The 23,131-nt window shown below is 40.5% G+C and overlaps 1 protein-coding gene across 3 annotated transcripts in view; it reads left to right on the top strand.

Annotated features, from left to right (window-relative positions):
• LOC119731730 (plexin-A2-like) overlaps positions 1-21,158 on the top strand; it is a 76,020-nt gene extending 54,862 nt beyond the window's left edge. For all 3 annotated transcript variants that reach the window (XM_038204955.1, XM_038204956.1, XM_038204957.1), the window contains 20 exons: positions 984-1,132; positions 1,633-1,759; positions 2,651-2,796; positions 3,953-4,120; positions 4,586-4,727; positions 5,891-6,151; positions 6,539-6,688; positions 7,369-7,597; positions 8,742-8,899; positions 9,131-9,396; positions 10,186-10,303; positions 11,307-11,402; positions 11,620-11,776; positions 12,423-12,532; positions 13,615-13,696; positions 14,790-14,962; positions 16,520-16,680; positions 18,004-18,216; positions 18,888-19,041; positions 19,827-21,158. In XM_038204955.1, coding sequence (XP_038060883.1) covers positions 984-1,132; positions 1,633-1,759; positions 2,651-2,796; positions 3,953-4,120; positions 4,586-4,727; positions 5,891-6,151; positions 6,539-6,688; positions 7,369-7,597; positions 8,742-8,899; positions 9,131-9,396; positions 10,186-10,303; positions 11,307-11,402; positions 11,620-11,776; positions 12,423-12,532; positions 13,615-13,696; positions 14,790-14,962; positions 16,520-16,680; positions 18,004-18,216; positions 18,888-19,041; positions 19,827-19,922 — 3,156 coding nt within the window. In that variant the 3' untranslated portion in view covers positions 19,923-21,158. The remainder of the gene's footprint in view (positions 1-983; positions 1,133-1,632; positions 1,760-2,650; positions 2,797-3,952; positions 4,121-4,585; positions 4,728-5,890; positions 6,152-6,538; positions 6,689-7,368; positions 7,598-8,741; positions 8,900-9,130; positions 9,397-10,185; positions 10,304-11,306; positions 11,403-11,619; positions 11,777-12,422; positions 12,533-13,614; positions 13,697-14,789; positions 14,963-16,519; positions 16,681-18,003; positions 18,217-18,887; positions 19,042-19,826) is intronic.
• The last annotated feature ends 1,973 nt before the right edge of the window (positions 21,159-23,131 follow it).

The raw sequence follows: 23,131 nt of genomic DNA, 5'->3' as shown, positions 1-23,131 counted from the left end.
ATTTAAATAATTTAAAATATTAAAATCAAGCAGGATCTGTGGGTGAAGTGTTATAAAACAAATATTGAATGCTTTATCTCGTGGTGAAGTAAAACTAACCTCCCTCGATGATCCATGGACCATTCTATTTTCCCTCGGCTTCGCCTCGGGAAAATAGAATGTCCATGGATCACCTCGGGAGGCTAGTTTTACTACACCACTCGAAGCATTCAATATTTGTATAATATGTACTGGCGCTGGCACATGTGTACTAGCATTCTATTCAACTATTGACTGGCTCAAGTGGCATAGTAAAACTCCCTCTCAACAAGCGGATCCATTGAACATTCAATTTTCTCAAGAAGAAGGTGAAAGAAATTAGAACGCTCCATGAATCACTGAGCGGGGCTAGTTTTACTGTACCGTGAGTTAAAGCAGTCAATAAACAACACCTCAATCTTAGATTCTGCAAAGCTTTAGACATCAATCCAAATGTGTGTAAAATTAATTAATAATGACTTGAACTTTTCTTAAGTAAATCCCCAACCATCACCACCACCATAAAAATAGGTACTTACGGTATGTGTGCACTTCAGCCAATTTAGTTTTTCTCCTTGCAAATTGTTCGCAATTTGTTTCACCTTTGAAGAAGTCTTTGCTAAAGATGAAATATATCAGACCTCTCTAACTGTATAATTTGTTTTACTGTTAAAATGAAAAAACGTTGTTTTTCTGTTTAGGCATCTGCAATCTCCTGAAAAAAGGCTTTCATTTCTGTGATTAGACATGGTGGACAGTCTACCTGTGCAAGAACCACATTATTGTTGGTCACAAATAATTCTAAATTACAGTAATTATTCCATAACAAAATATGGGTATTTTTTAAAAGCAATCCAGAGTTACCTAAAAAGATTTCATGATACTGTTAGACTTTGCCCTAACTACCCCTAGATTTCATTGTGTTTTGGTTGATGTCATGCATTTTGTGGTCTTGCATTCCGTAGTTCCAGCCCAAGAGTGGTCATGTTGCCGGAGGTACCAGAGTGGTCATTGAGGGATATAACCTGGGGCAGACCGCCAGCGATATCAAACGAGTCACTGTGGCTAATATGTCATGTCAGATGATAGAATCAGAGTACAAACCTGCAGAAAGGTAATCAGTTTAAGACAAATACCCAATTAAAAACAGTTAATTTTTTAAAAGTTAATGATGTGGTGCTTAGGTACTGTTTTGCGCCAAAGTCTCAAAACGTTTCACAATTATTACCCCTGTTCATTAGGACATGACGAAACCACTTTTCTGCAGCACCTCAAAACCAGAACGTGTAGTCCTAGGTGGAGAGATGTTATTGTAGTAAAGTATGTTTCCCAAGAACACAAGCACCATGTTCCCCTGTCTGGTTCTAACTAGTCCTGGTTCCAAGAAATCCTTAGCAGTGTAATGTTTCAGCGCGCACAGGTTATTGGACTGTGCAGGAATTTACCAAAGCAGGTGCCCTTTACACACATGGCCCTAGGGCCGCAAACGACGTGTGAATTTCGCATTTCTGCCCTGGAAATTCCAAGCAGAATGGAGTGTTTTGTGTTTGACTATGTGTAATTTACATTGTACATGTAATTGAGTAAATAACTTTCATTATGGTTTTTATACAGGGTTGTGTGCAAGACTGGTGCTAGCACGGCTGGGGCAGCAAATGGTCCAGTGGTGGTAATGATAGGCAGGGAGAATTCCATGGAGGAAGATGAAGCAACGACGAAGGGAGAACATTTCTACTTCGTGGCAAGTTGATTATCCTTTCTTTGACTGAATCCTGTTCTGTCCTCTTGACAATTTTATGTAACGCATTTTGACACAAGCGTTTTATTTTATAACAAAATTGTAATGAAAAAGAAACTTGTTCCTGTTTTTTGGCATCTGCAACCCCTTTAAAACAAATATGGGTTGTTTTAGCGCTCAAACAAAATTTAAGAACATCATCTATTTTCTGGGCCAAAACTAAAAGAAAGTAGCACAGATAGTGTATCTTCAGGTTCATTGGAGGGCAATGTCATGGTTCTGCTAAGTACGGCATTCTTACTTGTACTTACCTATTCAGCATTCTGTGCTAACAATGCTAGCACAGAATTCTGCAATCACTGGGTTCTTTGGTAGCCCTATGAAAACATGCATTCCGAGCCATGTTATTATTACTGGGGTCAATATTGGTCAAGACCCCCATTGGTTTGTTAACAGTAGGCTAGGAGATGAGGAACAAAATTTCGATCCCTTGTGACCTTTTAAAAACAGGAGGACTAATTAGATGAGCTTTAATAAATTTTTAACCAAATTATTTGCTTACCAGAAACCGATTACCGGCCAAAATGTTATAAGAATTCTATTAACTGTGACTGGTTCTCTGATGGTTTTCACTGTGCCAAATTTTACAAGTGTCTTTGTAGTACACATTGCACTATGGGGGTTCTACACATGTGCACAAGCTACAAATTAATTGCTCGCATACATGTACACGGGCAATTCCACGCAAAAGCGGACTTTTTGTCTTCCGTAACGAATGTCATTATTTGTAATTCGTAGATGAAAAGAATTTATTTATTCCTCCTATTCTTCTGAACAGATCTTGGTATCCTCTGAAAAAATATTTAGTATAATTTAATTTTTTTTTTCTAATAGGTCCCCAGCATCACCGGTGTCCATCCACTTCTAGGACCAATGGCCGGTGGGTCAAAGGTCACACTGACAGGTGAACATCTGAATGCAGGAGGCACTAGGAGTATCACTGTGGCTGGTATGCCATGTAACATCAGTGATCCCACAAAGTAAGTCAAATAATGTTATTATTTTTCCTATACAAGGTGGATCGTAAAAAACTAAACCGAGATATTGCTAAGGCCAAACAACAAAAATTGTGTGTTTATGGTAACTGTCTGAAAAAAATCCAGGTAGGTAGGTCGGGAAATAATTTTATTTTGTAATATTTTTTTATTTCAGTTCTGCATGCTCATGCGTGTTCTCTCGCAAAATATTTGTATAAAAACATTACCGGTTATCAAGCATTCAAGATATTTAATCGATATATTTCTTTTCAATTTAATTCGTACCGTCCTGCAGGGTTCTCCCCAGGATTTTTTCAAACCTGTGGGGAAGTTTTGCTGTGATTCAACAACCTGCGAAGCCATGGTGTGGGGTCCGCTTTTTTAGGGCACGCGAAAGGAACCAAACCAAAGGAAACCTAACAGAGGATATCTCCCTTTGATTCACATGTGCCCTACTTCTGTTCCAATTAGCAATAATATCTCGTTTTTTTTTTTTTAATCCACCCTGTGGATCACATCTGTGAAAACAAAAACTCTTTCTGGGCAGTTACTCAAACAAAAGTTGTTAGATATCGTTGAAATATATTAAAAATCTAATTTCCGTGGCAAAACTATGCCCTTTCAAATTTCATTATATCACAAGACTAGAAAAATTGCCTGTAAAAGTTGGGGGGTCATGTATTTCTTGAACTGGTGCACCTTAAAAATCGTTTAAAAAAAAAACACCTTCATTAACAAAATTACGGTTTGAAGCATTAACAGAATATCCAAGACATATAATCACAAATTTAAAATAAAAAAAGTGGGGGAAAAATTAAATTCCTAAGCAGTATAGACTAATCCAAGTTGCCCACTTTCTGTGATCGCATTGGTATTTCACAAAATGTACCACCCTTCAATGACATGTTTACAGCTATACAAAATGGCATAACCGTCATCGTAATTTCACAACGGAATTGGTGTATGTCATGTTTAGTAGCTTTGTAAAATTGGGCCCTGATTGGAATTCAGTGTATTTTTCATCATGTTTTCAACCAGAATAGACCATTTACTCATAGACAAACGCCCCCATCTTGCGCCCAGAATTTGTTTTACGGTAATGTTGATGATTTGAGTTTGTACACTTGCCTGACGGTGTGTATGTGTCTTTGTGCAACAGTTTGTCGTCTGATGTCATCAGCTGCGTCACATCCGCAAGCACGGACCTCATCCAGGGGCCAATCATAATGACCTTTGACCTCGTTGGGACGGCTATGAGTTCCAGCAACTTCTCTTACAAAGGGAATCCGGTGATCACGATGCAGGAACGCGACCAGACAATCCTCAGGTACGTTGGCACTGTTGTGCAGTTTGGATGATCTGTGGGAAAGAGTATTTTGGAAATCCTGGTCATCACAGTGATGCTATGACATAGTCTTTCAACAAGTTAGCGTCTGGTGCCATTTGAAAGCCTACACCTGAAATATACAATGTATGCTTGGATTTTGAGAACGTTCCCAAGTTCTATGTTTTATTAGTAAATTCGCCCAGTCATTGTACCAACCCAAAAAAGTGCCGTAAACTGCCTGTGTACTCTATGATTTGAATGATTCATCAGTAACGTGAAACAATGTAGCACAGGTGCTGATGGGTTAAGAAACGCCTCGAATGTCGTACATCTGTGACCGTTATTGGCATTTCAGTTGTGGCAACTTCTGACCACTATGGTTACTAACATGTTCAAGAGACTTGTCTTAGAAAGCTTCTTTCAATAACTGAAAATGTGGCATTTTTTGCATGTTCTTATGTGCAGTGGTGGGTTGGACTTGCCGATAACAGGAAGCAACCTGAATGTGGTGCAGGAGCCCAAGATGATGTTTCGTATCGAGAGAACCCGGCAAGACATGCGGGCCAAGAGACAGGCAGACCAGCAGCTTCTTACCACCATCACCACGGTAAATACTGTCACAATCGATACATGTATGCGCACTCTCATGATAAAATGATAACAAAGCTGCACAAAGTATCCAAGTTAAGCTTGGATCAATCACAGTGTCACCTCTATCCTCTAATGTCATAGATGAATGCATCAAGATTTATTTATTTCGTTTTATTTTATTTTAGTTTATTTATTTATTTGTTATTTTGACTGGGTAACCCATTTACTGTCTCCCATGGGGCCCAGCAAAGAGAAGATAGTGTGAAGAAATTACAGTTTCAGATGTAGGAGGAAAAACCCAGAAGGATTTTCTGAGGAAAACCCACGGAATCAGGCAGGGACTGAAAACCCAATCCACATATTGGCCCAGGCGGGATTTGAACCCGGGTCACAGCGGTGGAAGGCGAGGAAAGTACCGCTACGCCAACCTGACTCACCTGGCTATCAAGATATGATCTCAGTCAACCAAACTAACTCACAAACATTTCAACAAACATTCAGCCTCCTTTTAATAACAAGACTAGACAACAGTGCACAAAAATTATTTTCAATTGTGTCGGTAGGCTAAAAAGTTTGTAGAATAAGATGTTGTGTTAAAGGGAAAATACAACATTTTCAAACATCAAAAAATAAAACTACCCAACCATTTTGAAATACCTTGCTGGACTGTTAGTGAATGACAGTGTTAAGCATCCTGTAAAATCATGGCACCTGGTATACTGTCATTTTCAGGAAAAGTGGTATTTTTGTATCAATTTCCAACGTTGATCGGCCTACCAGCATTGGAAAAAACTGGCTTTTTTTCAAATACTGGCCCCAATTGACCATCGCACATGTTTGCAATCGATTACACACCTATGAACGGGTACAAGCCAGCTAGACTGGTTCCCTGACCTTACAATTCCCCAATGTATGTAAACTGCTCTGTTTCTTCTTATATGGAGTCAGGGAACCAGACTACAGGAAAATGATTGTTTTTCTTGATTTTTATAGCATTTTCGAACCAAAACCTCAAAAAAGTCGGTGTAACTATATTTGCTATATATTTCCAACCCCCCAATTCCATCCATTTCTGAAAATTACAGCAAAAGCAAATGATGTATATTCCCTTTAACATGATGGCAATAAAAAAATCTAGATTTGCCATTTTTAAGTTGTTTTTTTTTATCTGTGTTGCAGAAGTGTACCGTGAATAGTGCGACTTCAATGACCTGCAAGTCGCCCGATCTCAAAATCCCAGAACTTGCCAATGCCTTCACCTTCGACGACAGCACCTCACCACCGTCCTTCATGCTGCCGAGTAACAACATCGACTTTGTCATGGATGCAGTCACCATTCCATCCTCCAACAATTTCCAAGTGTTTGTCGACCCAGAATACTTCATGTTTGACAAGACTGAGACAGTGGTGTATAATGAGCGCAAGATACTAGAAATCAAGGTGAGATGATGTTGATTTTCATCTAATTAAAAATAACAATAATACTCACTAGAAGCTGATTTTAAAGATCTAATGAGCTGAAAAAAAATTCTGAGCAGATGAATTATTCGCTTACCAAAAACCGATTACCGGCCAAAATGTTATAAGAATTCTATTAACTGTGACTGATTCTCTGCCGTTTTTTTGCTGAGCAAGTACATTTGCTAAGCATTACTGCTGCTTAGAAACTCCATAAAAATTGGGTCTTTTCCATCATTTGATGTTTTTTGCTGTGATTTTTTAATCTTTGAGTGAGCATAAAGATGTAGCACACAAACAGTAATGTCAAATTTGTATCATATCCTGTTCTAACAGTCTTTAAAATGCAATTTTTTCCACATTCGTCAGGGTCGTTACATCAAAGCAACGTTCATGACAGGCGATGTGGCAGTCACAGTAGGCAATCAGTCCTGTAGTCTAATGATGCAACCTGATAATGCCGATGGCATATCATGTGAAGCCCCTGATAACGAAGTTGGCCGGACCTATGACGTTGTAGTAAGTGATCTATAAGGATTGTTTTGTTTTGTTTAATCTGTCAAAGACATTTGGGTGTACAGATCTGTCATAAACAATAGATAAAAAGTCTGATTACATCCATGGTCTTTTCAATCTTTTGACCCATGAGGCGGGTCGAGTCAGTGAAATATTTCGACACATACACAAGAACCACTATATTCCACATGTGTGTGTAAGGATATTTCACTGGTTAGGGTCTGGTTGCCGATACTGGCCCAATCCAAGCTTTATATGATATGATGTATGAGATAAGTGTGACAGTATTATATAATCAAACTGTGAACAGATGATTTTGGACAGCAAGTTTAGACAGTTTTCAGGGCCAGTTTTGTTTCTCCATTGAAAGACAGTTTTAATATAAAAAATTCTAAAACCCATGTTAATTGCTCTATTATACATTAATCGAACCCCTAACTTCTTGACTTTCCAACTTTGGAAAATAAATCATGTTATTTCGTTAAAAAAACAAGACTTAAAACTAATTTGTTTTAATTTAGGGGTCAGTTTATACTATCAGTGTTAGTTTCTGGCCACTTCTCAACAGTGTTTAAACAGTAAATCCCAAAGGACAGGCTCTCAACTATTACAAATTGGTAATCTGTCCTGAACATTTATGACTGAATCCTAAGGGCTGATGTACTCCCTTCCCCACCCCCTAGGTACATCACGGCAACTTGGTGGTCAAGGTGGGTCGTCTGGAGTACCTCTCTGAGGGGCTACCCTTGCACATCATCATCGGTGCCGCCTGCGGGGCCGCGCTCATCCTCTTCATCTTGCTCTTCATCATCTGCATCTGGCGCCGCATCAGCGCCAACGAGCGCCGCTTCAAGAAGATGGAGACGCAGCGGGACGAGATGGAGATGAGGGTGGCGCAGGAGTGCAAAGACGGTCAGTAGAGGGCGACAGACTAATGCAGATCACTTTGGGCAACGCAGCGAACAAAAATAGAAGCTGTGTCCGAGATGAATTGTTTATGCGCAAATACACATGTGACACACATTCCTAAACTCAAATCAAGCACTCATTGTGGTAACCCTATGGGTCAAGAAGCACAAAGTGTGCGCATACCAACTGTGCACATACCAACTGTGCGCATACCACTGTGCGCATACCACTGTGCGCATACCAACTGTGCACATACCAACTCTGCGCATACCAACTCTGCGCATACCAACTGTGCGCATACAAACTGTGCGCATACCAACTGTGCGTAAACCAACTGTGGGCATACCAACTGTGCGCATACCAACTGTGGGCATACCAACTGTGCGTATACCAACTGTGCGCATACCAACTGTGTGCATACCAACTGTGCGCACACCAACTGCGCATACCAACTGCGCATACCAATTGTGCGGAGCGTGGTTCCTCATTAATATTAATGGCTTCAAATTCAGGTCACTGAATTAGTCTGTAGGGTTTAATCTAAAGGTGCATCTATTTTTTCTCTTTTTCACAAACACTCACACAGCTCTGGCAATGCTTTTAAACTAGTTTGGCAAGGCACGCCAGTAAACCTGTGCCTAAGGGCTGAAAATATTGTCTTGAGCATCTCAGCACATTTTTTTAACTCTGCGAAATTAAGAAAATTAATTTTGTACTCAAAGGGTGTAAACTACACCATTGAAAGGCAAAACCAAAGCTTTGAATCAGTTTGAGTAAGACGTGGCTGCACTTTTGAACAGCTTCTGTATAATGTATTCAGCAATCTCTGCTTGCCGCACACAGCTGGTGTCCTCTACTCCTAAATTCACACTTGTTACTCTAAAGCTGAATAACTCACAGCTCATTGTGTGAAGTGTAACAGTCAGCAAATTGCTTATGCTCCGTGATAATCGACTTCACCTCAACAGGATTCCAAGGAATTTATGTAGTCAGCCTCAAGCCTAGAGCTGCAAGCTCTGATGACGGCACACATCTCTTCCAGTTTCACTCGAATACTATGTCAGATGGGCACATCCCCTACCCCCGTACTTGATATCACCCTTTCCCTAGAGCCAAGTCATGACTTCTCTCCGTTTCTCCATTGCAGCCTTTGCCGAGCTGCAAATCACAGTCCTGACAGTGAGCAGCGACGTGGAAGGCTCCGGGATACCCTTCAGAGACTACCGCGACTATGCGGCAAGGTTTCTCTTCCCGGATAATCCCTGCCATACTGTCTTCAGAGAGATCCCAGTCGTACGTGAAAACGTAAGTCAAGAACAATTGAAAAAAAAACAGTTTCGTTTAAAGATGCATTCCCGTGCATCAAAAACATTCCCACTATGTCTAGGACTCTCACAAATACATTCCCGTGTTTCAGTTTGCTCAGACTCGAGCATCAAGCATAATCTCAGCTTTCCTTTGATGTCAAAACCCTAGAATCCAACTCGAAATGTCTAGGATTATCACAACTACATTCCCACATCTCGGCCTGTTTAGATCTCAGGCGTCAAGCGCAACATCCTAGAGAAGGGCCTGGTCCAGTTTGGCAACCTGATCAGCAACCACACCTTCCTAGCAATCTTCGTCCGGACCCTGGAGGCTCAGAAGACCCTGGCTCTTCGTGACTTGAGCAACATCGCCTCCTTGCTGGCCATCGCTCTGCACAACAAGATGGATTTCCTGACGCAGACCATGAAATTCCTTCTCCAGGAACACATCAAGTTATACGTCAAGGAGGGACGACCTCAGCTGCTGCTAAGAAGGTATGGGGAGCAGTTTTGTAGTTCTTTGTTGTTGGTCATAGGCCTATGTCTTGTGACCTCACTCTTGATTGTACTTGTGATCTGACTTACGATAGTACATTTAAAAGTAAAGAAATGCCTAGCAGCTACTAAAACTCATAGTGGAGAAAAAGGTTTTGAAAAAAATCAATGGGGCTGACTTTTTTTTCCATTTTTAGATTTTTGATATTTGTAATCTTTGATTTGTCTACTGAACATATTTTACAGAAATAGTATAAAAAGTGTGGAATAAAGTTGTTTTAAGGAAAAACACCTGGCATCTTTCATTTTCACGACAACAAAACTCAAAACTTTAAAAGCCCTTTTTCCAGTGTTTTACTTTTTGGACATGTCAATAAATGTGAACTTTTAACAGCCATAACTTGTCAACGGAATGTCCGACTGAAGTGCAACAAACAGTATTGTGAGGATAATTTTCTTCTCTGTCCTTATACCTGCAAAATCCTAATTCTCTGCCCAGTTATGTCTCATTTTACCAGAAAGCCTCACATTTTACTAGTAATAGACTTGACTAAAACTCTAGTTTCTAGTTACATGAAAGTCAAAACACCTGCCAGGATTCTTAACAACAAGTTGAACAGTTCATCAGTCGCATTGGAATGGATTTTTTTATTTGATTTGTTGTTTTGTCTTCGTTGTTTTTTTGGTCAGTCTAAGAGCAAAGCCTTCTGTACAAATCCTCATTATTCCAATCCACCATTTTCAAGTAACGACCTGAATATATAATTTGAATAATTTTTGTGATTTCAGGAGCGAGGCCGTCGTCGAGAAGCTAGTGTCTCATTGGCTGTCCATCCTGATGTATGATTCCTTGAAGGACAACATGGGGAAACCCCTCTTCCACTTGTTCTACGCCATCAAGCAACAGGTAACGTCACCCAGTTAGACAACTGGGCCTAGATTCACGGAACTGCTCAGCCTAAAAAATATCTGCTAATAAAAAATGGTTACCAGCCAAAATGGCATGGGTTGCGTATTGCTCGTGACTGGTTCTCAGCCATATATGCTTAGCATAAACAGTGTGCTAAGCCGTATTTAAACAGCTACATGAAATTGGATCCTGCTAAGGAGAAATATGGCTTAGTGGCAATAAATGCAAGTAAACATCATCAGAGAACTAACCAGTAGTAGTATATAAACGTAATAGTATATAAAAGTAATAGTAAAGTCCGTCACCAGTCAATATAGCCCATCAGGCCGGCGTTTATCTCCGGTTTCAGTGGCATGAAACGACTGAGAATATTTCTCTTCACCCTGGATGGGATGCTAGTCCATTGCATGTTAATGCCGGTACCCATTTATACTCCTGGGTGGAGAGAGGCAAGTGGGAGTGAAGTGCCTTGCCCAAGGACACAATATATGGCCAGTTGCAGGATTCAAAATCTGACCCTCTGTTTCATGTGTCATGAACCCTAACCATAGGAGTATATGCCACCCAATTGCCCCACAATTGCAAAGCTGCTTAGAGCAGAAAATAACACATAGTAAAATTGTTTTTACATTGGCAACATCCTACAAGGGAACCATTTAGAAGTGAATTTGACATTCATATACCTTTGCATTTTGACATCGATCCTAATCTTGCTAAGAAGTAACCTTTCTGTAGTTTATTGAAATAATTAAAAGAGGTCACATTGTGGGAATCTTCTGTGAGGAATTAAACTTCTGGCCCTGCAAATTTATAAATTTATTGTTCAATATCTAACTTTTGTTGAAGGACATTAGTCCAGATTGTTCATTGCCTGTATCCGGCTAATTGTTTACTTTTGGATTTGCTTTTGAAGCCAAATTTTGAATTGTATCTTTCCTAACATTTTCTTTATCTGAATCTAATAATTTGGATTTCTTCTGTTTTTTTTTTATTCCTACAGATTGACAAGGGTCCAGTGGATGCCATTACCGGCGAAGCCCGGTACGGACTGAGTGAGATGAAAGTCATCCGACAGCAGATTGACTTTAAAACACTGGTAAGCATCCTTCGTAATAACAAAAGTAATCAGTTTTAAATGACATGGTTTTTAGAAACTTAAGGGAATTTCAGTTTCAAATTTCACGGAGTCAAGCAAGCAAGTGAAAAATAAATTACTAGAAAAGAAATGCTACGCTGATGATATTTGTAGATCAGTTGAAATAAATTCACAGTTCCATGTTGAGAAATTTATCCCTGTGCTGCTTGTATTCTAGAACATCTACACCAACAGTTTGGACATCACCTCAGAACCCATCCAGTTGAAGGTGCTGGACTGCGACACCATCTCGCAAACGAAGGACAAGATTCTGGATGCCATTTACAAATCCTGTCCGTTCAGTAAACGACCCACAAGAGAAGAGCTAGATTTAGGTGAGAAACTTTGTTTTTACCACATCTGAACTATTTTTACAATTGTTGCAATAGTGAAACTAAATTTGCATTACAACCATTAGGCCAAAAAAAAAAATAGTCAGTCTCTGGTCAGCGCGCGCGTCGATTTTAATCATGAGCGTCAATCCTTTTTTTTTCCAAAAACGCGGTATCTCCAACAGAAGCCTCTATTGCCGCACCTCCTCAAATTTTTGTACCAAGGAGCACCAAGGAATGGGAAATTGCACCAAGGCAAATGATCGAGGGCACCAAGGCAAATTATGAAGGACACCAATGTACATGAGGACACCAACAAATGCAAAAATAGTACCCCACCTTGTCTGTACAATCCAAGCTTGAAAAAAAAAAAAAAAAAAAAAAGCCGCGTCGCCGCATCAATTCCGGAAGTTTGGTCTGACCAGAGACCGAGTATTTTTTTGGCCTTACCCAGAGTTTAATAGATTCATTCACAAGTCAAGTTGCAATAAATATAAAATAAAAAAGTTCCGTGAGACGAACAAAAATTTTCATTGTCAAACTTTATTTGAATGGTTTTGTAACTATGCTTTAGAGTGTTCATTATTTTTCTCCTTCCAGTGATTTTATTATTGTCCTAGTAATTGACATTATTCAATGATTGTTGCAGAATGGAGTGACAGGCCGGACGGCCCTAGCAGCATGATCCTCCTAGATGATGATTGGCGAGGCAGATTTGATGGAGAGTGGAAACGCATCAATACCCTAGCACATTACCAGGTCAGTACGGGAGCCCTGCATATATACCTCCCCAGCAGTTACGTGGCCAGTTTCCACCCCTGATAGTTTTAGTCCGAGACTTGAATTGGGTTTGGTTCCCAGTTGGGCCCTGACAAGCAGGGCTTTGCATTTATGGGAAGTACGGAAATTGGGTACCCGATCAAAAAAAAAAAAAAAAAAAAAAACCAACCCCAAAATGTAAGTCTTGGAAGTTGCTTTACAGATTGTACTTAAAAGTCCGCACAATAATACTACCACACTAGTGCCTCGATACAGCAAGATACAAGTGTCAGGCATGCAACTTTTCTTGGGATCAGCTGATTTCCTCGTTTTTTTCACTTGAAAAACACTTTACAAAGTCTTGTAAAGATTAGAGTTTCGCCATTTTTTTTGTTACTTCCAAGTTGCATGCCTGAAGTGTGTACAGTGAGCTCAATAGGCCTACATGTAGCATTAAGTTGCATTTTCGCAAGCATCATATACACGAATCTGTTTTGTTTCTCCATTTAGCCTGGTTTTCATGTTGAAAATGCTCCTTGAATGGCATTTGAAACCTTTTTTAAGTAATATGCAAACTAATATGCAAAGTTGGTTACGGGTACCCAATTCCATAATCTGGAACCGTTTCCTGACACCAGCGTTCGGGTACCTGGTTCCGACACACGCCTCTATACTGACAAGCATGAGCAAGCCTATCAGAGGGGACTATCAACAGGATGAATCAGATTCAGTTTTGGAAACTTTTGCACTCAGACCGAAAAAATCCAAAGCATACCTCATGCGTGTGCCTCAACTTGAATATAGCATACGTGAGGTATTCTGGGAATTTCTTGGGTTCCAGTGCCAAAGTTCCCAAGCCTGGTTTGACAAAGCATGTTGACGGTGCCATCTTCCACAGCAACTATAACCAGATTGTTGTCGTTAACAGAATGTGTATTAACAAGATCCTAAGGTATATTTAATTGAACTTGTCTAAAGAAATAAGTGGAAGTCAGTAAATTAAAAAAAACAGATTGTGCAAACCAAAAAAAAAACAAGAATTATGTAATTATAATTTAGTTATCCTTTTTCTTTCCACGTAGGTGCCAGATGGTGCAACCTTGAGGTTAGTGAGAGCCCAGCCTAATGGTGGATCCCTGCCCAACACACCAGCAAGGAAATATGGTAAGCCATACCACGACACCCAACCCTGACGCATCTACTTTACGGTCGGCACAAATGTCACGTTTTAGCCAACCAAGTTTCAATACAAGTCACAAGGTGTATTATTCTGTTAACCTAGCAGTTCTGAACTTTGAAACATGTTCTCACTACAAAAAAAATATTTTTTAAATAAGGAAAATATTCTTGAAATTGGAAATTGACTAAGAAAAAAGAACTCATGTGAGAACAATTTTCTTAATATTTAAATATCAAAAATTTTAAGAAAATTTTTCTTTCCAAAACAAGGTTTTCTTATGACACTTCTCCGAACAAGAATTGTATTTTTTATTCAAGAATATTTTTCTTGCTTAAGAAACTCATTTTTGGCAGTGTACTGCCCTAAACTGCCCCGCCTGTTACCAACCCAGCACTCTATGGTTGTAGGAATTCATCTGTGAAGAAATACAATGTATTAGTATTTGTATCAGACTTCCAGTGGTAAATATAGATCAGTGTATTGTATACTTTCGTAAAAAGTATCAGGATGACTGCAACATTATGTCAGTAAAACTACCCGGATGACTGCAATATTATTTTTGATATTGTCCTCATCCGGGTATTCAATGAATTTCACTGGTTCCCGCTCAATCAAGAGTGTAGAAACTCACAGTTGTTAACCAGTGAACAGATTGTAGCTGTCGCGCATGCACATTAGGTACTGCCTTATTCAACAAAAATGCCAGCTACATGTACAAGCGGCGCGAGATTCGCTTCGGTTGGCAAAGAATTTGACGAACTTTGAGAACTAAAGATGCTGAAAAATACCTGGAAGCAACCAAGATGACACTAATAATAATATTGGATGGCTTTTTTTAAGGGGATACAATAATATAGTGCTTTGTATCCTCTGGCAAAAAGCGCTATATAAATACAGTTATTATTGTTATTATTATTATTATTATTATTATAGTGCACTTGCAATAACAATATTATCTTATACATGCAATATATTCTTGTATCCCCCTCAAAGCCATGCAATATTATATAAATACAATGTAGCAAAGCTGCTTTTTATGAGCTAAATATTGAATGTAACCTGTCCCCAAACCTGCAGGTATAGGCACGATGCAGAGCCCTGCCACCTCAGCTTCACCCATCATAGACCAGGAGAAAGGAGTCAACCTGTGGCATCTGGTCAAGCATGTAGACTCGGGTAGTCTACGTAAGGGGGAGAGAGACCAGAAGATGATGGCTGAGATCTATCTCCCTAGGCTACTCACTACAAAGGTAAGGATTGGGTTAACGGTACTAGGGTTATTGGCTTTTTGTGCATTTTATTTTCGTCTGAAGCGACAAAATTGCTCAAAATCTTGAGGAGGGTGCATAGCAACTAACCTGTGGAAGTTTTAGCAGCTCAATGGCATCTATACATTCTAAGAAAACAAAGGCAACACGTGTACACTTTTCGGGTCTGGTAACTTAATTCCATTGCTAAAGCGCATAAAAAAGTGTGCCTGCAGGCACATTTTTAATAATCGTCTTTGATTATTGTTTTCTTTTGAACGATACCATTTCAGGCAGAATAATTTTATGGTGTATTTGGTACCATACCTATCTTCACTGTGAGAAAAAATTTTCTCATTAAACCAGTAGATCCTTTTCTGCCTTTTATCAAGCCTTGTACGTGCCTTTAAAGATGTACTGTCGATTCATCGACAGAGTCTTATTTTTTTTTTTTTTTTTACCAACCGATGTGGTTTATTAAACAAGAAAACTAGTTTTCTTTCTATGCCGGGTGTCTGCAACCGTCTGAACAAAGCATTGAGGTTGCACCGCTGTTGTGCATGATAGATCCACCCTGCGAGTGGACTGGTTCCCGATCCATGCATTATCAATCCTGATAGGGGCAGGAACCAGTCTACTGTTGTGTATGAATAGTTCCACCCTGTGAGTGGACTGGTTCCCGATCCATACATTTTCAATCCTGATAGGGGCAGGAACCAGTCTACTGTTGTGCATGAATAGTTCCACCCTGAGAGTGGACTGGTTCCCGATCAATGCATTATCAATCCTGATAGGGGCAGGAACCAGTCTACTGTTGTGCATGAATAGTTCCACCCTGAGAGTGGACTGGTTCCCGATCGATGCATTATCAATCCTGATAGGGGCAGGAACCAGTCTACTGTTGTGCATGAATAGTTCCATCTCGTGAGTGGACTGGTTCCCGATCAATGCATTATCAATCCTGATAGGGGCAGGAACCAGTCTACTGTTGTGCATGAATAGTTCCACCCTGAGAGTGGACTGGTTCCTGATCAATGCATTATCAATCCTGATAGGGGCAGGAACCAGTCTACTGTTGTGCATGAATAGTTCCACCCTGCGAGTGGACTGGTTCCCGATCAATGCATTTTCAATCCTGATAGGGGCAGGAACCAGTCTACTGTTGTGCATGAATAGTTCCACCCTGCGAGTGGACTGGTTCCCGATCAATGCATTATCAATCCTGATAGGGGCAGGAACCAGTCTACTGTTGTGTATGAATAGTTCCATCTCGTGAGTGGACTGGTTCCCGATCCATGCATTATCAATCCTGATAGGGGCAGGAACCAGTCTACTGCAAGAATCGAATTATCAAAGTAATTATCAATAACTAAACTCGTTTTATTTAATTGTTTTGTTTGAATTTTCGTACAAAAGTGACTAGCTTTTTGTATTGCAAGAAACGTAGTATTTAAGAAAAAAAGAAACTTTTTTTGTGGTGAAACTTGGGAAAAAAGGTGGGACAGTACAATTTTTTTCAAATCTTCAAATCTGACAACCTTATCTTTCTGTATCGTACAGGGTATCCTGCAGCAATTTGTGGACGAGCTCTTGGAGACCATCTTCAACGGTGAATCGGACGTTCCCCTCGCTGTTAAGTACCTCTTTGACTTCCTGGATGAGCAGGCCACGTCGCATGGCATCACCAACCCCGATGTCGCACATGCCTGGAAGAGCAACTGGTAGGACGTTCGGATTCTGACCCAGCGCTTAACCTAACCCCGACTCAGTTCTCAAAAATCAGCAGTCGTGGCTATATTACTTCAACACATTACCCCCTGTACTGCCCAAAACCACCCTCCCGCACTGCCCAAAACTGCCCCAGCCTGCCCAAGCCTTCCCCAGCCTGCCCCAGCCTTCCCCAGCCTGCCCCAGTCTGCACCAGCCTTCCCCAAGCCTGCCCCAGCCTGCCCCAGTCTGCCCCAGCCTGCCCCAGTCTGCCCCAGTCTGCCCCAGCCTGCCCCAGTCTGCCCCAGCCTGCCCCAGCCTGCCCCAGTCTGCCCCAGCCTGCCCCAGTCTGCCCCAGTCTGCCCCAGCCTGCCCCAGTCTGCCCCAGCCTGCCCCAGCCTGCCCCAGCCTGCCCCTGCCTGCCCCAGCCTGCCCCAGCCTTCCCCAGCCTGCCCCAGTCTGCACCAGCCTTCCCCAAGCCTGCCCCAGTCTGCCCCAGCCTGCCCCAGCCTTCCCCAGCCTGCCCCAGTCTGCCCCAGCCTGCCCCAGCCTTCCCCAGTCTGCCCAAGCCTGCCCCAGCCTGCCCCAGCCTGCCCCAGCCTGCCCCAGCCTGCCCCAGCCTGCTATGGTTTTACGGATTGATCAGGGAATAAGAACAATATTATACCATGTAGTACAGATGCTCATTGTTACACCTGAGCCAAAGGGTAAACCCACCCTTCTAACTATCTCGGTCGATCCCTTGAAAGTTCAAGACCTTAAAAATGGGATGCCTCGTGGCTAACCAAGGCTGTTCCTTGCATCATTGCCTGGCTTGTGCGTAAAGCGCTCCCCTCTCACCACTGTGGCCCTGGTTTGATTCCCGGCCGCGGACCATTACCATATGTGAGTAGAGTTGTGCATTGGTTCTCTCCTGTGCCATGAGGCTTTTCTCCGGGCCCTCCGGTTTCCTCCACGCGGAAGAATCAAACACTTCCGATCTCAGGCTGTGCTCCGTGGTCATATATGGGTCGATGTGGCTGGCTGCCAGAAATGCCATTACATGCCAGCGGCTCGACCACGTTGTAGCCGCGTCCTTCGCAATTCATCTTCTCAGCTGCGAGTAAGGATGATTAGCCTCCCAAATTATCAATAATATTATTATTATCAATAAAATTACATTTAACTGGTGAGATATATATTTTTCTTGAACTTGGTCATTCTTGAACTTGATCATATTGTCATAATATCAAAATTGTGGCAATTGATTTCTTTGCAGATTCAGAAAGATTCCCAACAAAAAAAGTGCTTTACAACTAAAAATTTCCAATCCTCTCTCCACCCCCCCATTCCTACAGCCTTCAGCTTCGGTTCTGGGTCAACCTGATCATGAATCCCACCATCCTGTTTGACATCAACAAGACGGACACGGTAGACGCCTGCGTGTCCATCATCGGCCAGACACTCATTGATTCCTGCTCAGTATCTGAACAGCATCTGACCAAGGACTCACCGTCCAACAAGCTGCTGTATGCCAAGGATATCCCACAGTACAAGCAGTGGGTCGCCAAGTAAGTTCCTCAAAATAATAATTGTTATTCGTTTCTTGTTATGAATCAGTGTTGTTGTCGAGTCTGTCACAAGTCCATCACAAGTCAATCACACTTCATCACAAGTCTTTCACGAGTCCATCACAAGTCCATCACAAGTCCATCACAAGTCCATCACAAGTCCATCACAAGTCGTCACAGGTCCATCACAAGTCCTTCACAAGTCCTTCACAAGTCTATCACAAGTCGTCACAGGTCCATCACAAGTCCACCACAAGTCCTTCACAAGTCCTTCACAAGTCTATCACAAGTCCATCACAAGTCCTTCACAAGTCCTTGCGATGGACTTGTAATGGAGTTGTGGACTTGTGATGGACTCGACTACAACACTATTATGAAACCAAGGATTCCTCAAAAGCCCAAGGCACTAAAGCTTGCAAGAGCTGTAGCTCAAACTGTAGCTCGAAGAAACCTGTTGAGAGAAGACAATAAAGAAATCTTCTACGTAACAGGTGGATGGGAAAGCCTGTTGTGAATTAACGTCCAGACCATAATAAAAAGAGAAGCATGAATCATTTAATTTGAGAAAAAAATCTTAAGCTTGCTGGCCTTAGTGTACTGCCCAATATTAACCTAGGAATTCCCAGACACCAATTGTAAAGATTTTGTTTCTGTTCTTGTTTTTATCTCAGATACTACAAAGACATCAGCGATATGGCATCAGTCAGTGACCAGGACATGAGTGCTATGCTGGCCTCTCACACCAACCGCTACCAGAATGAGTTCCAGCCGCTCAATGCACTCAATGAGCTCTACTTCTGCTACGCCTGCGTCTTCAAGAGTGAGGTAGGCTATGAATTGAGAGGAAGAGAGATATCAGACATGGAGTACTTTCAAACAACGATATCTGATGGAATTGTCGGCATGCATGCAGTGTATATTTAACGATCAATTTTTACAAAATTTGGTATGGTAGTTGAGACACTCATGCTAAGTACATATGTGATGCGATCAAGCTAAATGAGTCATTTGTCGACCCCAGTCAAACAATTTTTATTGCAGATTTGAAAAGAGCACAATCTCAGCATTACTGCTGTGAAAACCTTATGCTGGTACCATCTTTAGTTCAATAATTATGGAAGTCGGAACACCAAGAGATGTGATGAAGTGATGTGATGAAGTGGCCCTATTTCTGGCCTGTAAATGAAAATTCCCGACAAACGACTCATTTAGCTTGATCGCATCACATATTGAAAGTTTTAGCTCATTTGGACAAATTTGGTAGTTGTGATCACTTATTCGCCATGCTTCCATGCTTTAATAAGTGCCAATGCCCATATATGGTCAATGGAAAACAAAGATTTTTCATCACCCTGTATCGTAAATTTTACATTTTGCTCAAACGCAACATCTGTTTTGTGTTTTGTTTTTTTTTTAAAGGTGGTGTCGCAACTTCAGTTTCCAAACTTATATTATACTTATCAGGGTAAATCCCCTACCTCCCATGAGCATTTCACTGATGCACTGTATTCTGAATCGTTCCTTATGATGTTAAAAATGAGGTGCAGGTCAGCACCATATGCTAGTCCAAGTCAGTCATTTTGACCCCTCTCTTTCCCCCAACCCACCAGATCCTGCAGTCCCTGGACGAAGACAAGGAGGCCCAGAAGCAAGGCCTAGGAGACAAGCTGGAAGACATCTTCCGTCTGATGGCCGACTCTGCTTGACAATTACTGAAGGAGTCTCAGGTTTGATATGAACATCTTGCATCTTCTTCTCCAACAAACACCCTAACCCGACAGTGATGATTTACCCTCAATTTTGTCCCTGGAAGTGGAATCCAAACAGTGAAAATTTTCATGGAGGACTTTGCCGGAAAGTGCTGAGCAAGCAATATATTTGCTGAGGAACGTGAGATTACAAGCTAAAATATTGTGCAATTTCTGTACCACTCACACACTGGTGTTCACCTCCATGAAAATTTTGCCTGAGTAATATCTGTGGACAGATATTTAGGTATGGACCCTGTTCAATTATTGTGTCCACTTTTCACAGCTTTGATTTTCAAATTTAACAGTAAATGTTTGATTCATATAAGTTTACAGTCACTAACATTCACTATTAATGTTTCATTAATCCAGTTTTTCACAATTTCTTTTTAAATAGTTCTGTCTTATTTTAGGAATGTTGAAGTTGTTGCAAGCGGATGGTTAAAAATGTAAATCAATGTAAGCACAAAATGTAACAGTTTTAGGAAAATCAGTATCAATTAATTGATATAACCTTCAAAAAGGTTGAAAAGTTAATACTGAATTAAAAAAAAATGAATAAAGTATCTAAAAAAAAAGGATAGTTTTTATGAGGACATTTTTATAACAAAATGTTTCTCTATTTAATCAGGAGTCTTAATTTGAACTTTTCCTATGATACTAGTTTTCTGAGAAAGTATAATCGATACTTAAAAACGGTTCAGCTTTTTTAGTATTTTATCAAAGACAATTCCTAATTGTACTACTTATCCAATAGGTTAATCCAATTGTCTTATGACCAGTTTGTGTTTATCACAAGAATGTGAAATCATTGTCCGTTGGTGTCTTCGGGGTTGTAGGAAGGTGCAGTCAGATCTTGGACTCCTTCGAGTTCGTAGTTTTCCAAGCATTTATTAGTTTTAAGTTATTCTAGTGGAATTAGAGGTTGGGTAGTATCTCTGCACTTGGCATTTTTTTTGAAGTGATAGAGCAAAACTTGCTGTAAAATAGCACAAACACTTTATGGTCAAAAGTTGCTTGCGCCATATTTATTATATTTTTTTCTGGGTAAGGTTTAGCTTACTAAGTTATTGCCAAGTTAGGGCAAGGACCATTAGTCGACTAGTGGTTGATTTGTGACGTACCTTACGCCTGCGCACTGATAGCAACGTGCGAACGTCTCTCGTCAAATGCTGGTCAAAATGTCATCGCAAAACTTCTGGATCCTGGCTCTCTGCTAGCGTTATGAATGCGAGCGGCTGTTGGTTACCAGCGAAGCAACCAACCCCAGTAAGCTGGTTCCAAATAGTCGACTAGCGTAGTCAACCACCGTTGACTAGACAGAGTTCGGGCAAACGTTAGTTAACCATTGGTCAACTATAGTCCTTGCGCGAACTTGGCCTAAATTGTTACAGTGTCTAATAATGGAGTTGACAGTGGAGTTAACTCCCTGAATTCAGCCAATCAGAACAAGAGTTGCGCCTGGGTTATTCCACTTTGTGTACTTGGACTATACCATAATCATAAATTTGGTATGAACCAAGTTGTGTACAGCCAATGAGAGCGTGTGGATTACCACCAAGTTTGTGATGTCAGCCAATCATGTTGAGTGTTTGTCTTGGGCTGTTCCATTATTGAAATGGTAAGATGAAGTAGATTCAGGTCAGAAAGTGGCTCAGTTAAATCTTGCAAATACATTTGAAAACATGTCTGGCACACTCATATGCTGAATAGCTATGCAAATATTTCATTATAATCAAGAAATTATAAACAGACTTAACGTGTTAGTAGATAAAAGTAAGATATTGGATATAACTTATTGCAAGCATGAAAATATATTTATTTTCTATTTTGGCAGCATGGAGAATGTTCTGTCTTCCACGGTTGCTCTTGTACATAGCATTCAGGAAAATGAATCTTGCTTCAGTTTCAAACTGAAGCTCTTTGCTTTTAAAAATCAAGTGAGAAATAACAGTAAAATACACTGGTATTCGCAGATACACACGTGTGTGCCGATCGTGCTCATCTGCAAGTGTTAATTCAACTTGTTTTACCCAAGGTACTATGCAAGTTTTCATGACTTAATATGTTTTGTACTACACATCAGGACTTTCACACTATCATTTCACTGACCCTGGGTTGGACCCAGATCCAACACAGATTTTCAGATAGTACATTTTTTTATGTGTTGTGTAGAATTTTTTTTATAGAATGACAGGTGTTAGGCCAAAAAAAAAAGTCTCCGGTTTCTGGTATGCGCGCGCGTCGCCGTAGCCATGCGCGTCGGCAAAATGGAAAAGTTTTTTTTTTCAATGAAAGATGATGTCTCAAAACCGCCAAACTCACTGGTTTGACTGGAATCTTGCTGCTGCACAATTTTAACGTGTTTTTAGATTGGGTTATGGTCAAGAATAAGCTTTATGTGGCCTCTCTGGACTCCCATAATATATTTGCACTAAGTTTAGTCGGGCACCATTTGCAGTCATCAGCCGACATTTGAAGCAAAAAAAATCAGGTAAAAAAAAAAAAGCCGCGTCGCCGCACCACTTTTTGGGCAAGCTCCATACCAGAAACCGGAGACTTTTTTTTGGCCTTATGCTGTACGTCGAAGTGAACACTTGAGTATTTTAAAGGAGCAAACTTCAGGAAATAAATGTGTGATGAGTTCGTCTGGGATTATATAGATGTGATATACAGTGTAGTTGATATATATATGTAATAATTTTGTCTCATATTTCTAGATACTTTCTACGGGACTCTTGGAAGTTAAGCTAAAGTTTAGTCTTTAAGTGTTTGATGATTTCACAACTGATTCCTTTGAAGAATATTTTATTCCAGAAATTATGCAATTGTAGATTAGGACAGTGCATTATCGCTTAATTCTGTAAATATTTGTGCTAGAATGATTAAGATCAGATTGTATATTATGCAAATTCCAAAGGACTAATGTTGTACATGTACGTCCATTTCTTATAATTGTGCAGTTTATTAACGCAAAACAGAATCAGTACTTACTGAAGCTCTGCACGAGATGTATTTTTACCGATCTTTTCCACATTTGTAAGATAATTGAAAATATTTTTTAAAGAAAAAAATTAACACATTCGAATTCTTATACCATTCCAAAATTCTTTGAACTGAATTTTACTTTTATCACAGCATTTTGAATGTCACATTGTCTAATGAGG

The sequence above is a fragment of the Patiria miniata genome, unplaced genomic scaffold (assembly GCF_015706575.1).
Source record: "Patiria miniata isolate m_02_andy unplaced genomic scaffold, ASM1570657v1 HiC_scaffold_24, whole genome shotgun sequence".
NCBI lineage: Eukaryota > Metazoa > Echinodermata > Asteroidea > Valvatida > Asterinidae > Patiria > Patiria miniata.
The sequence above is the reverse complement of the archived record's forward strand: the minus strand, read 5'-3'. Positions and strand labels throughout refer to the sequence as shown.